This window comes from Chiloscyllium punctatum, chromosome 45 (assembly GCF_047496795.1).
Source record: "Chiloscyllium punctatum isolate Juve2018m chromosome 45, sChiPun1.3, whole genome shotgun sequence".
Classification (NCBI taxonomy): Eukaryota; Metazoa; Chordata; class Chondrichthyes; order Orectolobiformes; family Hemiscylliidae; genus Chiloscyllium; species Chiloscyllium punctatum.
Genome location: NC_092783.1, coordinates 42,104,099 through 42,117,072, shown reverse-complemented (window position 1 = coordinate 42,117,072; position 12,974 = coordinate 42,104,099). Strand labels below are relative to the sequence as shown.

Here is a 12,974-nt window from a genome sequence, read left to right as displayed (position 1 = left end):
ATAGCTGCTGGACAGGGTCTGGAGCAAGTGGTGAAGGAACCAACAAGAGAGAAAACATACTTGACCTCAGCCTTAACAATCTTCCAACTGCAGATGCATCAGTCCATGACAGTATGATTCTGAGGGACCACTGCACAGACCCTGTGGAGACAAAATCTTGCCTTCATGTTGAGAATACTCTTCATTGTGTTGTGTGGCACTATCACTGTGCTAAATACGACAGACTTTGAACAGATCTAGCAACTCACTTCTGGGCATCCATGAGGGCTATGTGGGCCATCAATAACAGCAGAATTGTACTCCAGCACAATCTGTAACCTCATGGCCCAGCATATCTCCCACTCAACCACTACCTCTGTTATCTCTCCACCCTTCAGGCACTCTGCCTGTGTTCCTGATGAAGGGCTTTTGCCTGCTCCTCAGATGCTGCCTGAACTGCTGTGCTTTTCGAGCACCACTCTAATCCACTCAACCATTACCATCAAGCCAGGGGATAAATCCTAGTTCAATGGAGACTGTTGGAGGGTATGCCAGGAGCAGCACCAGGCACATCTAAAAATAGGTGGCAACCTGGTGAAGCTATCAAACCGGAATACTTGCATGCCAGATAGCATTTGCAGCAAGTGATGGACAGAGCTAAGTGAGCCCACAACCAATGGATCAAATCTAAGATCTGCAGTCCTGCCACATCCGGCCGTGAATGGTGGTGGGCAATTAAAAAATTCACCTATGGAAGAGGCTTCACAAATATTTCCATCCTCAATGATGGAAGAGCCCAACACATCAGTGCAAAAGGTAAGCTGAAGCACTCACAACAGACTTCAGCCAGAAGTGCAGAGTGGATGATCCATCTCAACCTCCTCCAATGGTCCCCAACATTACAAATACCAGTCTTAAGCCAACTCAATTCACTCTACATGATGTCAAGAAACACTTGGAGACACAGGATACTGCAAAGGCTGTGGGCCTTGACCACATTCCAGTAATAGTACTAAAGATGTGTGCTCCAGAACTTGCTGCTCCCTTAGCCAAGCTCTTCCAGTACAGCTAAAACACTGACATCTACTCAACAATGTGGAAAATTGCCCAGGTATGTCCTGCACATAAAAAGCAGGACAATTCCATCACAGCCAATTACCACTCCATCAGTCTACTCTCATTCATTCATTCATTAGTAATGTGATGGAAGATGTCAGCAATACTGCTATCAAGCAGCTCCCTCTCAGCAATAACCTGTTCAGTGACGCCAGTTTGGGTGCTGCCAGGACCACTCAGCACCTGACCTCATTACAACCTTGGTTCAAACACGGACCAAAGAGCTGAATTCCAGAAGTGAGGTCAAGCTGATAGTCCTTGACATCAGGGCTGTGTTTGAACGAGTGTGGCATCAAGGAGGCATGGCAAAACTGGAATCAGTGGGCATCAGGAGCAAACTGCCCACAAGTTGAAGTCATACCTGGTACATAGGAAGATTGTCATATTTGTTGGAGGTCAATCATCTCATCTCCAGACAACTCTGCAGGAAACCCTCAGGGTATTATCCATCTTCGACAGCCTCATCAATGACTTTCCCTCCATGATAAGGTCTGCAGTGGGGATGTTCACTGATGATTGTACAATGTTCAGCACCATTTGTGACTCCTCAGATACTGAAGCAGTCAATGTTCAAATGCAACAAGATTTGGACAATATCTAAGCTTGCGCTGACAAGTGGTAAGTAAAATTTGAACCACACAAATGCCAGGCTATGACCATCACCAATAAGACACAATCTAACCACCACCCCTTGACATTCAATGGTTTTTACTGTTTCTGAATCCTACTAACAATGTCCTGTGGGTTACCATTGACCAGAAATTATCTGGACTCACCACATAAACACAGTGGATACAAGAGCAGATCAGAGGCTAGGAAAAGTATGACGAGTAACTCACCTCCTATCTTCCCAAAGCCTGTCCATCATCCAAACATTACAAATCACAAGTGTGATGGAATGCTCCTCACTTGCCTGGATGGGTGCAGCTTCAACAACACTCAAGAAGCGAGACACTATCTAGAACAAAGCAGGCCACTTGATTGGCACCACATCCACAAACATCCACTCCCTCCTCCACCAATGCTTAAAAGCAACAGTGTGTACTATCTACAAGAAGCACTACAGAAATTCACCAAAGATCCTCAGACAGCACATTCCACACCCACGACCATTTCCATTGAGAAGGAAAAGGGCAGCAAATACATAGGAACACCCCACTTGCAAGTTCCCCTCCAAGCCACTCACCATCCTGACTTGGAAGTATATTGCTCTTCCTTCACTGTCTCTAGGTCAAAATCCTGGAATTGCCGCCCTCAAGGCAATATGGATAAACCTACAGCACATGGACAGCAGGGATTCAAGAAGGCCTCACACCACCACCTTCTCAAGGGGCAGCTAGGTACCAGCATTAATGCTGGCTCCCATCCCACAAATTAATACAAAAAAAACTAAATTATCTCAAAATTATCCTGCAGTTTTACAGCAATTAATGTTTTATGAGATAATATTTACAGATAGAGATTTTATGCATTGTTCACTCAAATTGAGTGTGGCTAATTAAATTTTGCCTGCAGTATGATTGAGGCTTTATCAAACATTAGTTTAGATTAACAGCAATCTTGGCTCAGTAGAAGCACTCTCACCTCTGAATTGGAAGTTTGTTGCTTTAAGATGACACAAAGATACGTTGATGGACATGTAGTGTTGAGCTAGCAGGAAGGTTGCAGAAGGACTTGGAAAAGCTAGGAGAGTGGGCAATGAAGTGGCAGTTGGAATACAGGGTGGAGAAGTGTAAAGTTATGCACTATGGTAGAAAAGCCTTTGGAAATATGAAGCACAAAGGGATTTGGGAATCCTAGTTCAGGATTCTCTTCAGTTTAAATGTAGGTTCAGTTGGCTTTAGGAAGGCAAATGTAATGTTAGCATGCGTTTCAAGAGGACTAGAAGACAAGAGCAGAGATGTGCTGCTGAGCCTGTTTAAGACTCTGGTGAGACTGCATTTGGAATACTAAGAGCTGTTTTGGGCTCTGCATCTATGGAAGGATGTACTAACAGTGACAGGGGTACAGAGGGGTTTATAAAAATGATCCCAGGAATGAAAGTGTTGTCACACGAGAAATGGAGGATGATACTGAGACTGTACTCCCTGGAGTCTAGAAGGGTGAGGGAGATTCCCATTGAAGCTTACAGAATGCTGAGAGGCTTGGATAGAGTGGACGTGAAGAAGATGTTTCCACTAGTAGGAGAGACTAGGACCATGAGGGCACAGCCTTAGAGTGAAGGGACGACCCCTTAGAACAGAGATAAGGAGGAATTTCTTCAGATAGAGGCTCGTTAATCTGTGGAACTCATTGTCACAGAGGGCTGTCAGTGTGTTTAAGCTTTTGAGTATATTTAAGGCAGAGGTAGATATGTTCTTGATTTTTTTAAAACATGACGGTGGGCGGCACGGTGGCACAGTGGTTAGCACTGCTGCCTCACAGTGCCAGAGACCCGGGTTCAATTCCCGCCTCAGGCGACTGACTGTGTGGAGTTTGCACGTTCTCCCCGTGTCTGTGTGGGTTTCCTCTGGGTGCTCCGGTTTCCTCCCACAGTCCAAAGATGTGCAGGTCAGGTGAATTGGCCATGTTAAATTGCCCCTAGTGTTAGGTAAGGGGTAAATGTCGGGGTATGGGTGGGTTGCGCTTCGGCGGGTCGGTGTGGACTTGTTGGGCCGAAGGGCCTGTTTCCACACTGTAAGTAATCTAATCTAATGACCTCCTCAGCCCTCAAGTGAATTTAAGAGTTCCCATGACACTGTTTGAAGAGAGAGTAATTTTTTCTAGTATTGCAGCCAATATTTATTTCTTGCCATTCCTTCAGGGTCACTGTGTCAAAATCTTGGAATTCCCTCTCTAATGGCATTTTGGGTATACCTACACCAAATGAACTATAATGTTCACCATCACCTTCTCAAGGGTATCTAGGGCTGGGCAATAAATGTTGAACAGCCAGTGACATCTACATCCCATGAATGAGTGAATGAAAAATTGAGAACTTATTTGGTCATTAACTGTTTGTGGAATACTTATCTTTCTTTCATTAAACTTTAGTTTTCTTTGACTTTGCAATTTGCATTTCCTCTACTATAAGTTCTTTCCTCCATATAATTTTCTTCATTCCATTTGTTTTATCTATCATTTATAGTGTTGGAGTAGAGAAAAGGTGAAGAATCTGAACAATGTCAGAAGTAAAAGAGAAATGTAAATTAGGGAGGCAAAGAACTAAAAATCAGGACAGCAAAACCAATCAAATCACGATGGTTTTAATTTTTAGCATAAGTGTACAGATCATTGCATACGATCACTCATCGGGATAATTATAATAAACTTATATTTTGCAAATTGCTGTGTATACAATGTTACTTTGGTGATTTGGTTGAAGTACTCATATGCTTGTTCTCAAAAAGCTATTTTTAAAACAATATTCAGGTGAGTAACCTGGTCTTATTTCTTTTCATAGCACAGTTTTGTAAGAGTTTTGTGATAGTTGCTTAAGCGAAACATTTACAATTTTAAGAGTTGAGGGTAGGGTTTACATGCTTTCACCCTAATTATGTCAATTGGAAAAATAATGGACAAATAGCCATTATTTTATTTTCGACTGGTGAATCTCTTGAGTTTGAGGATTGCAAAAATATATTGTGTGGTGTATTTTGAATGGGATTGTATGGAGAATTTGTTCAGTGTGAGGCACATCTTCACTTCCATATAGCTACAGTTCATGAAGTTTATGTTTATCTGTAACCATTTACTGAAACATCTAGAAAGTTTCATTTTAAGAGATAAATTTGTTTATGAATGGGCATGGATGGTTAAATACTGATCAAGTTGATCATTGTTTTGTAGTCATATTCAGGATTACAGTGGAGGAATTTGTGTCAATATCAAATTTTGCATTTCTTTTCTAATTTCAGAGAACCCCAGATGGTTTTGACTGTGTCCCATTGAAATCTTCCTCTGGATCAGCAGATATGGACATGTAACATGGTCTTTTGTGTGCACTACTTTGTAAACTAGCTCACTGAAGTGGCCTTTTTGAGACCTGTTTGATCTAAAAACAGTTTATGAAACAAAAGTTATCATTAGAATGTAAAATATAAATGAGTATCATTTTGTATAAATGGTACAAACATTGCCTCATGATAGCTTTGCAACTGTATTATTTTATGTATGACAGTTTAATTAAAAGGATTAATTTATGTTTAAATCTTTAAAGGGACAAGGGGATTGATGACAATCAAAAATACATATTATGGAACCACTAAAATGGATTCTTGTTTGCCTCAAAATCAGAAATTAGGAAATAGTTGATCTTAATACAGCTCCCAGTTATTTGTAGAGTAATGAAACTTAAAAGATACATCAGCTTCAAGACATCATCACTACATCCTGAAAATACTGCACCTTCAAGTAATGTTATTTTGTTACAAACATCTGGAAGCCACCAATGAGTCAAATAGTATCTGGCTTCCAGTCTGATCATAGTCAGAATAGGCTTTAATTACAAGTGCTGTTAATTCTCTCCCTTCACCTTCAGAAGATCTTTTAACACAAACCACCTTGCCTCTGCATTCTAGTGTACCAGTTCTGTGTTTTCCATGCTGTGCATCAATGCTTGTACAACACTGCTCATCTTTCTTGTGAAACAAACCCAAATGGCACAGTGTTAGCACTGCAGCTGCCTTAATGTCAAACATTTCCAATGGGAGTAAATCCTAGTGCCCTATTTTTCAAGATGTTTAACTACTTCATAAAATAAAATGTCAGAATTTAACCAATTTTGAACATCAGTAGCAATGTAACAGAGAAGCAGTCAGTTTGTTTCTGATGGTAAGATTTTCAGAAAGTTATTATTAGACATTGAATTTTTAAAATCTTTAAAAATGGGGCTTATTTATTCTCAGAGTTTCTTCTCAGAGTTATCCCTAATGAATTATCCCATTAAGGCCCTTATATTATCATTTATTTTTCATTCATATTTCAAAACAAGTTGACTTTGTATTTCTTGTTTTTTTGGACACAATAAAGGGAAAAATGGGTGTGGTACAATAAAAATCTTGAAATGCAGATCCTATTCTGACAATGATTCAATTAAAACTTCTTTTATCTTAAATGGAATTCGGGTTCATAACTGTGCTGTTTCATTGCATGGAAATGTTTTGCATGTAGAATTCTTTTTTTACTTTTTAAAATTAATAATGATGTTAGATGGCCCAGTGAATTCAGCAATGCCCAAGATTACTGCAGGGGAATTCTTTTTAAATAAGTGGATTGCTTCTAGCCTGATGTGTCGCAGACTTTGAGTGCAAACCCATTTTGATGTGCATCAGCAATTGCGTACTTTTCCTGAAGGCATTTTAAAATTCATCAGGGTGAAGCAATGATGATTATATGGCCAGTATATTATTTTTTTAAATTGTCGGAGTTGTGTTGAGCGCAATTCAAATCTGCCTTTAGCATTATTCAAACAGCTAATTCGTTTTTAAATTACTTCATTGCAAAAAGTCTGGAACTGAGATGGATTCCAGTTGTGTTGGCTTTTCACAGTCAGTGATAAGATCTGATTTTGGGGGGCTAGGATAGGATATCCAACCTATAAGGATCTTACATGTTGTGTTCTTGCCAGCAACACGTCAATTCAGCTGTTGATATTATTAGCAATGAAAAGTATTGTAAACAGTGAATAGATAAACCCAGATCTCAGCCCATACAGTAGCTACTTACATTTCTGCCATTATCTGACTAGGGCACACTAATTTTGAACTGGGAAACCTTGCCTCCCAAATAGAGGTGTATATGCTCCTGGTCACCTTTTCTAATTTTTAACCAGTTCAAAATTTGTCATACATCATTGGTTTACATTACCAACTGTCTGCGATTCTATCAATTTAATCTGCAATTCTTTGTAGCATAAAGACCAGCAACTTATTGATCTGCTTAATTGACCTGCCAGTTAACCATTGAAAGATGGGGGAATATCCCTGCAGGGAAGAAGAAGAACCATTGACTGAATAAACCAATAAAACATTCACACTCATGATTGCACATATCTTCTGTAACCAGCACATCAATCTCCTCTTGATTTAAACTCTTCAAGTTTCCGGCTGTTGAAAAGATCACAGGACCAAAACCTTTTCCTATTATGGATGCCAACATGTTTGTGGAGTCTAGATTAGAGTGGTGCTGGAAAAGCACAGCAGGTCACGCAGCATCCAAGGAGAAGGAAAACCGAGGCCTCATTCCTGCTGAAGAGATTTTGCCTGAAACGTCGATTTTCCTGCTCCTCGGATGCTGTCTGATCTGCTGTGCTTTTCCAGCACCACTCTAATCTAGACTCTGATTTCCAGCATCTGCAGTCCTCACTTTTGCCTAACATGTTGAGTCAGGTGTTTGTGTTTTCCCAAACTAAACTGAGAGCAAAATCAATTATGTTGTAAACAATTGTACTTGCTTAACATTTCAGTATGTGCCTTACACATCCTCGTACCCTCCTGTTCAGACAATGTTTATCATGTTTCAGTTCTTCTCCAACATTATGTCCCTGTCATGAGAACAGGCAAGTGACTTTATGACAACCTGTTTGGATATGCCTAAAAGTTTAGGAAGTTGTGCTGAGATATTCGTTCCATTCTGTGACACAATCTTTCGCTCATAATAACCAACAGAAATTGGGAAGCCACTTTGTGTTGAACTATAATACAAATCCACACACGTGCATTCTGTGCAAAGTTTTAAGATATGTGTTTGCTAATTTTAATTCCTTCTAAAAATTCAAAGTTTATTAAGTCAGTGAATCTAAATATTCAATTTGTTTTCTGTAGTTAAGAAGTTGTATCAAATCAGATTTGTATCATATCAATCTGGAGCAGCATTGCTGTCAGAGGTTGTTCATTGGAGAACCTGAAAGTAGGAGATGGACCCAACAAAAGGGGAAATGCAATAGAAAGAAAATGGAATCTCTACACAGTTCCAGTGTAACTTTGCCAACAAAACTGCACAATGTTATGACTGGATCTCAAATTGTACTATGTGAAAGTGCCAAAGCTAAGATTTAGCTTTGAAGGTTTTTAATGATGTAATTTTATTGTGGGATTAGTTACATTTCACAGGTACCTACATAGATTTGCTACTGTGTTTTGTAGATCTATGTTGCAGATTATTGACATTTTCAATCAGTTAGCATATCTATTGCCTGGTAGAAATACAAATTAACCCCAAAGTAATTGTCAGTAATCTTCAGAAAGGAGCACTCAGTTTATATGATATTTATCTTATCATCATTTTCATGCTGAATATTTTTATAATAAATGTATTGGAGGCGATATTGAAATAGGCAACTAGTAAATGGTACATGAACATTCAAGCATTTATCTGCAACAAGCAATTCCCAGCATCATAGATCATTTTAAAAAGTCTGCATTTTAATCCACATTATGACCTTCACAAATTGAGCCAGTTATGAAGGACTTCATATGAGTCATTTAAAATAAAGCTCTTTTAAGCTCAAGCTTTATAATTTGATTTCTGATTCGCAAGTGCAGAAAATTATGCTTTTGGCTTCAGCCGGTTTCAATATTAAGTCAGCCTGCTTCGTATTTTTCTACCTTGAGTGCGAAAGTGAGTTTTGCAGGGAACACAGGATACTGTACAAAACAATCAGCTTATGTTTAACCCAAACTTGTTTTAATAAAAGAAATGCACTGTGATTTAGTATCTCTTCTGATGTTTTAGTGGGAAAGGGGAGCTGGAATTGTGAAGTTCATTTGAAATTTCTATCTCAAGTATTAGTGTTGGCCTGAAGTGGTTTGAGGTTTTAAAATATTGTGATCTATAAATGTATTTACTCCAAAGGTAAACAAATATTTGTTCTTTAAATACAGTCTGTATCTTTTTAAATCATTAGAAAAGTTTCTTGTTATCAGTTTGTTTTGTTCTCATTTGAGTATCAGTAAGCTCCATCTAATTATAATGGCTTGCAAGTTTCATTTGGATGGAGTTACAGTTGGAGAAAAAGAGCAGCAGAATTTATCAATGCATCATCTGACAAGGTGTTGGCCTTGATGGATTTAACAAATTTCATGGATTGTATAGACGTAGGAAATAGAAGCAGGAGCAGGCCTCCAACCTACCATTCAAAGATATCACCATTAAACTGTCGCAGGCCACAAATCATCTTTTGTACAAGTTCATCATAGCCCTCAACATCCCAATGTTTAAAAAATCTATCCACCTTCTCTTTAAATATTTTATGATCTCGCATGCATACCTGTGGGATAGAGAATTTGCCACACACGAGGAGAAGCAATTCCTCTGGTTCTCAGTTTTAAATAAGTGACCCTTATTGTGTAACTATCTCCCCCAGTTTGAGGTTCCTCAAGTGGAGGCACATTCTCTTGTATGCTTCAATAATATCACTTCTCCTTCACTGGTCCTTTGGCATTGCTGAGTCAAAATCCAGGAACTCTCTTCCTAACAGCACTGTAGGTATACCAACAGCCCCATGGATAGAAATGTTTCAAGAAGTCAACTCACTATCACCTTCTCAAGGGTGATGAGAGGTGGTTAGTAAATATCAGCAAGCTGGTAAAATACTAGCCAGTAATGCCTAGATCCTGTGAATAAATATAAACAAAATTGCTTGTGACTAGTGATTCCTGGACATCAAGCCTTAACTGGTTTTAACAAAGTTAAAGGATACTTTTCTTTAAAGAAAAGCATGAGAAGGTTGTTCACTTGAATGGAAAATTGACTGAAAAGTTTAATTTATAGGTAAAGGATGGAAGAGGAACTGCTTTTTCAGGAACCTCTGAATCACAGATGTATTACGGCACAAGGAGACCATTTGGCTCATTGTGTCTGCCCCAGCTCTACAAATGAACATCATGACTTGCTCCCATTATCCTGCTTTTCTTATACCGTTGCTTATTAATTAAATAGAAACAGTCAGAAACTCATAGAGTCGAAGAGATGAACAGGATAGAAACAACCCTTTGGTCCAACCTGTCCAAGCCGACCAGATATCCCAACCAAATCTAGTCCCACCTGCCAGCACCCAGCCCATATGCCTCCAAACCCTTCCTATTCATATGCCCATCCAAATGCCTCTTAAATGTTATAATTGTACCAACCTCCACCACTTCCTCTGGCAGCTCATTCCATACATGTACCACCATCTATGGGAAAACGTTGCCCCTTAGGTCTCTTTTACATCTTTCCCTTCTCACCCTAAACCTATGCCCTCTGGTTCTGAACTCTCCGACCCCAAGGAAAAGACTTTGTCTATTTAACCTATCCATGCCCCTCATAATTTTGTAAACCTCTATAAGGTCACCCCTCAGTCTCTGACGCTCCAGGGAAAACAGCCCCAGTCTGTTCAGCCTCTCCCTATAGCTCAAATCCTCCAACTCTGGCAACATCCTTGTAAATATTTTCTGAACCCTTTCAAGTTTCACAACATCTTTCCAATAGGAAGGAGAACAGAATAGGATGCAATATTCCAACAGTGGCCTAACCAATGTCCTGTACAGCCACAACATGACCTCCTAACACCTGTACTCAAAATTCTGACCAATAAAGGAAAGCATACCAAACGCCTTCTTCACTATCCTATTTATCTGTGACTCCACTTTCAAGGAGCTATGAACCTGCACTCCAAGGTCTCTTTGTTCAGCAACACTCCCTCGGACTTTACCATTAGGTTATAAGTCCTGATAAGATTTGCTTTCCCAAAATGCAGGACCTCACATTTACCTGAATTAAATGCCATCTGCCACTTCTCAGCCAATTGGGCCATCTGGTCAAGATCCTGTTGTAATCTGAGGTAACCCTCTTCGCTGTCCACTACACCTCCAATTTTGGTGTCATCTGCAAACTTACTAACTGTCCCTCTGTGCTCACATCCAAATTATTTATGTAAATGATGAAAAGTAGAGGACCCAGCACGATCCATTTCGGAAGGGCAGGCAGTGACCAGTGGGGTACCGCACGGATCAGTGCTGGACTGCAGCTTTTTACAATATATATTAATGATTTAGAAGATGGTATGAGTAATAACATTAGCAAATTTGCTGATGATACTAAGCTGGGTGGCAGGGTGAAATATGAGGAGGATGTTAGGAGATTACAGGGTGACCTGGACAGGTTAGGTGAGTGGTCAGATGCATGGCAGATGCAGTTTAATGTGGATAAATGTATGGTTATCCACTTTGGTGGCAAGAACAGGAAGGCAGATTACTACCTAAATGGAATCAATTTAGGTAAAGGGGCAGTACAAAGAGATCTGGATGTTCTTGTACACCAGTCAATGAAGGCAAGCATGCAGGTACAGCAGGTAGTGAAGAAGGCTAATAGCATGCTGGCCTTCATAACAAGAGGGATTGAGTATAGAAGCAAACAGGTTCTTCTGCAGCTGTACAGGGCCCTGGTGAGACCACACCTGGAGTATTGTGTGCAGTTCTGGTCTCCAAATTTGAGGAAAGACATTCTGGCTATTGAGGGAGTACAGCGTAGGTTCACGAGGTGAATCCCTGGAATGGCGGGATTACCTTACACTGAAAGACTGGAGCGATTGGGCTTGTAAACCCTTGAGTTGAGAAGACTGAGAGGGGATCTGATTGAGACATATAAGATTATTAAAGGATTGGACACTCTGGAGGCAGGAAACATGTTCCCGCTGATGGGTGAGTGCTGAATCAGAGGACACAGCTTAAAAATACGGGGTAGACCATTTAGGACAGAGATGAGGAGAAACTTCTTCACCCAGAGAGTGGTGGCTGTGTGGAATGCTCTGCCCCAGAGGGGAGTGGAGGCCCAATCTCTGGATTAATTTAAGAAAGAGTTAGATAGAGCTCTCAAGGCTAGTGGAATCAAGGGTTATGGAGATAAGGCAGGAACAGGATACTGATTGAGGATGATCAGCCATGATCATATTGAATGGTGATGCAGGCTCGAAGGCAGAATGGCCTACTCCTGCACATATTGTCTATCATCTATTGATCCTTGTGGCATTCTACTGGTCACAGGCCTCCAGTCTGAAAAGCAACCCTCCACCACCACCCTCTGTCTACCTTGGAGCCAGTTCTATATCCAAATGGCGAATACTTCCTGTATTCCATGAGATCAAACCTTGCTAATCAGTCTCCCATGGGGAACCTTGTCAAATGCCTCACTGAAATCTATTTAGACCACGACAACCGCTCTGCCCTCATCAATCCTCTTTGTTAGTTCTTCAAAAAACTCAATCAAGTTTGTGAGACATGATTTCCCACGCACAAAGCTATGTTGACTATCGCGAATCAATCCCTGCCTTTCCAAATAGATGTACATCCTGTCCCTCAGGATTCCCTCCAACAATTTGCCCACCACCGACGTGAGGCTCACTGGTCTATAGTTCCCTGGCTTGTCCTTACCACCCTTCTTGAACAGTGGCCCCATGTTAGCCAACCTCCAGTCTTCGGGCACCTCACCTGTGACTATCAATGATACAAATATCTCAGCAAGAGGCCCAGCAATCACTTCTCTAGCTTTCCACATTGTTCTATGGTACAGCTGATCAGGTCCTGGGGATTTATCCATCTTTATGCGTTTCAAGACATCCAGCACTTCCTCCTCTGTAATTTGAACATTTTGCAAGGTCTCACCATCTATTTTCCTACAGTCTATATCTTCCATATCCTTTTCCACAGTAAATACTGATGCAAAATACTCAGTTAATATCTCCCCCATTTTCTCCTGTTCCACACAAAGTCCACGTTACTGATCTTTGAGGGGCCCTATTTTCTCCCTCGTTACACTTTTGTCCTTAACGTATTTGTAAAAGCCCTTTGGATTCTCCTTAATTTTATTTGCTAAAGCTATCTCATGTCCCCGTTATGCCCTCCTGATTTCCCTCTTAAGTA

General features: G+C 40.4%; 1 protein-coding gene across 2 annotated transcripts in view; it reads left to right on the top strand.

The window, feature by feature from the left end:
- Window positions 1–8,922, top strand: part of elapor1 (endosome-lysosome associated apoptosis and autophagy regulator 1) — a 133,153-nt gene extending 124,231 nt beyond the window's left edge. For both annotated transcript variants that reach the window (XM_072563591.1, XM_072563592.1), the window contains one exon: window positions 4,992–8,922. In XM_072563591.1, the coding sequence (XP_072419692.1) occupies window positions 4,992–5,060 (69 nt within the window). In that variant the 3' untranslated portion in view covers window positions 5,061–8,922. The remainder of the gene's footprint in view (window positions 1–4,991) is intronic.
- Window positions 8,923–12,974: the final 4,052 nt, after the last annotated feature.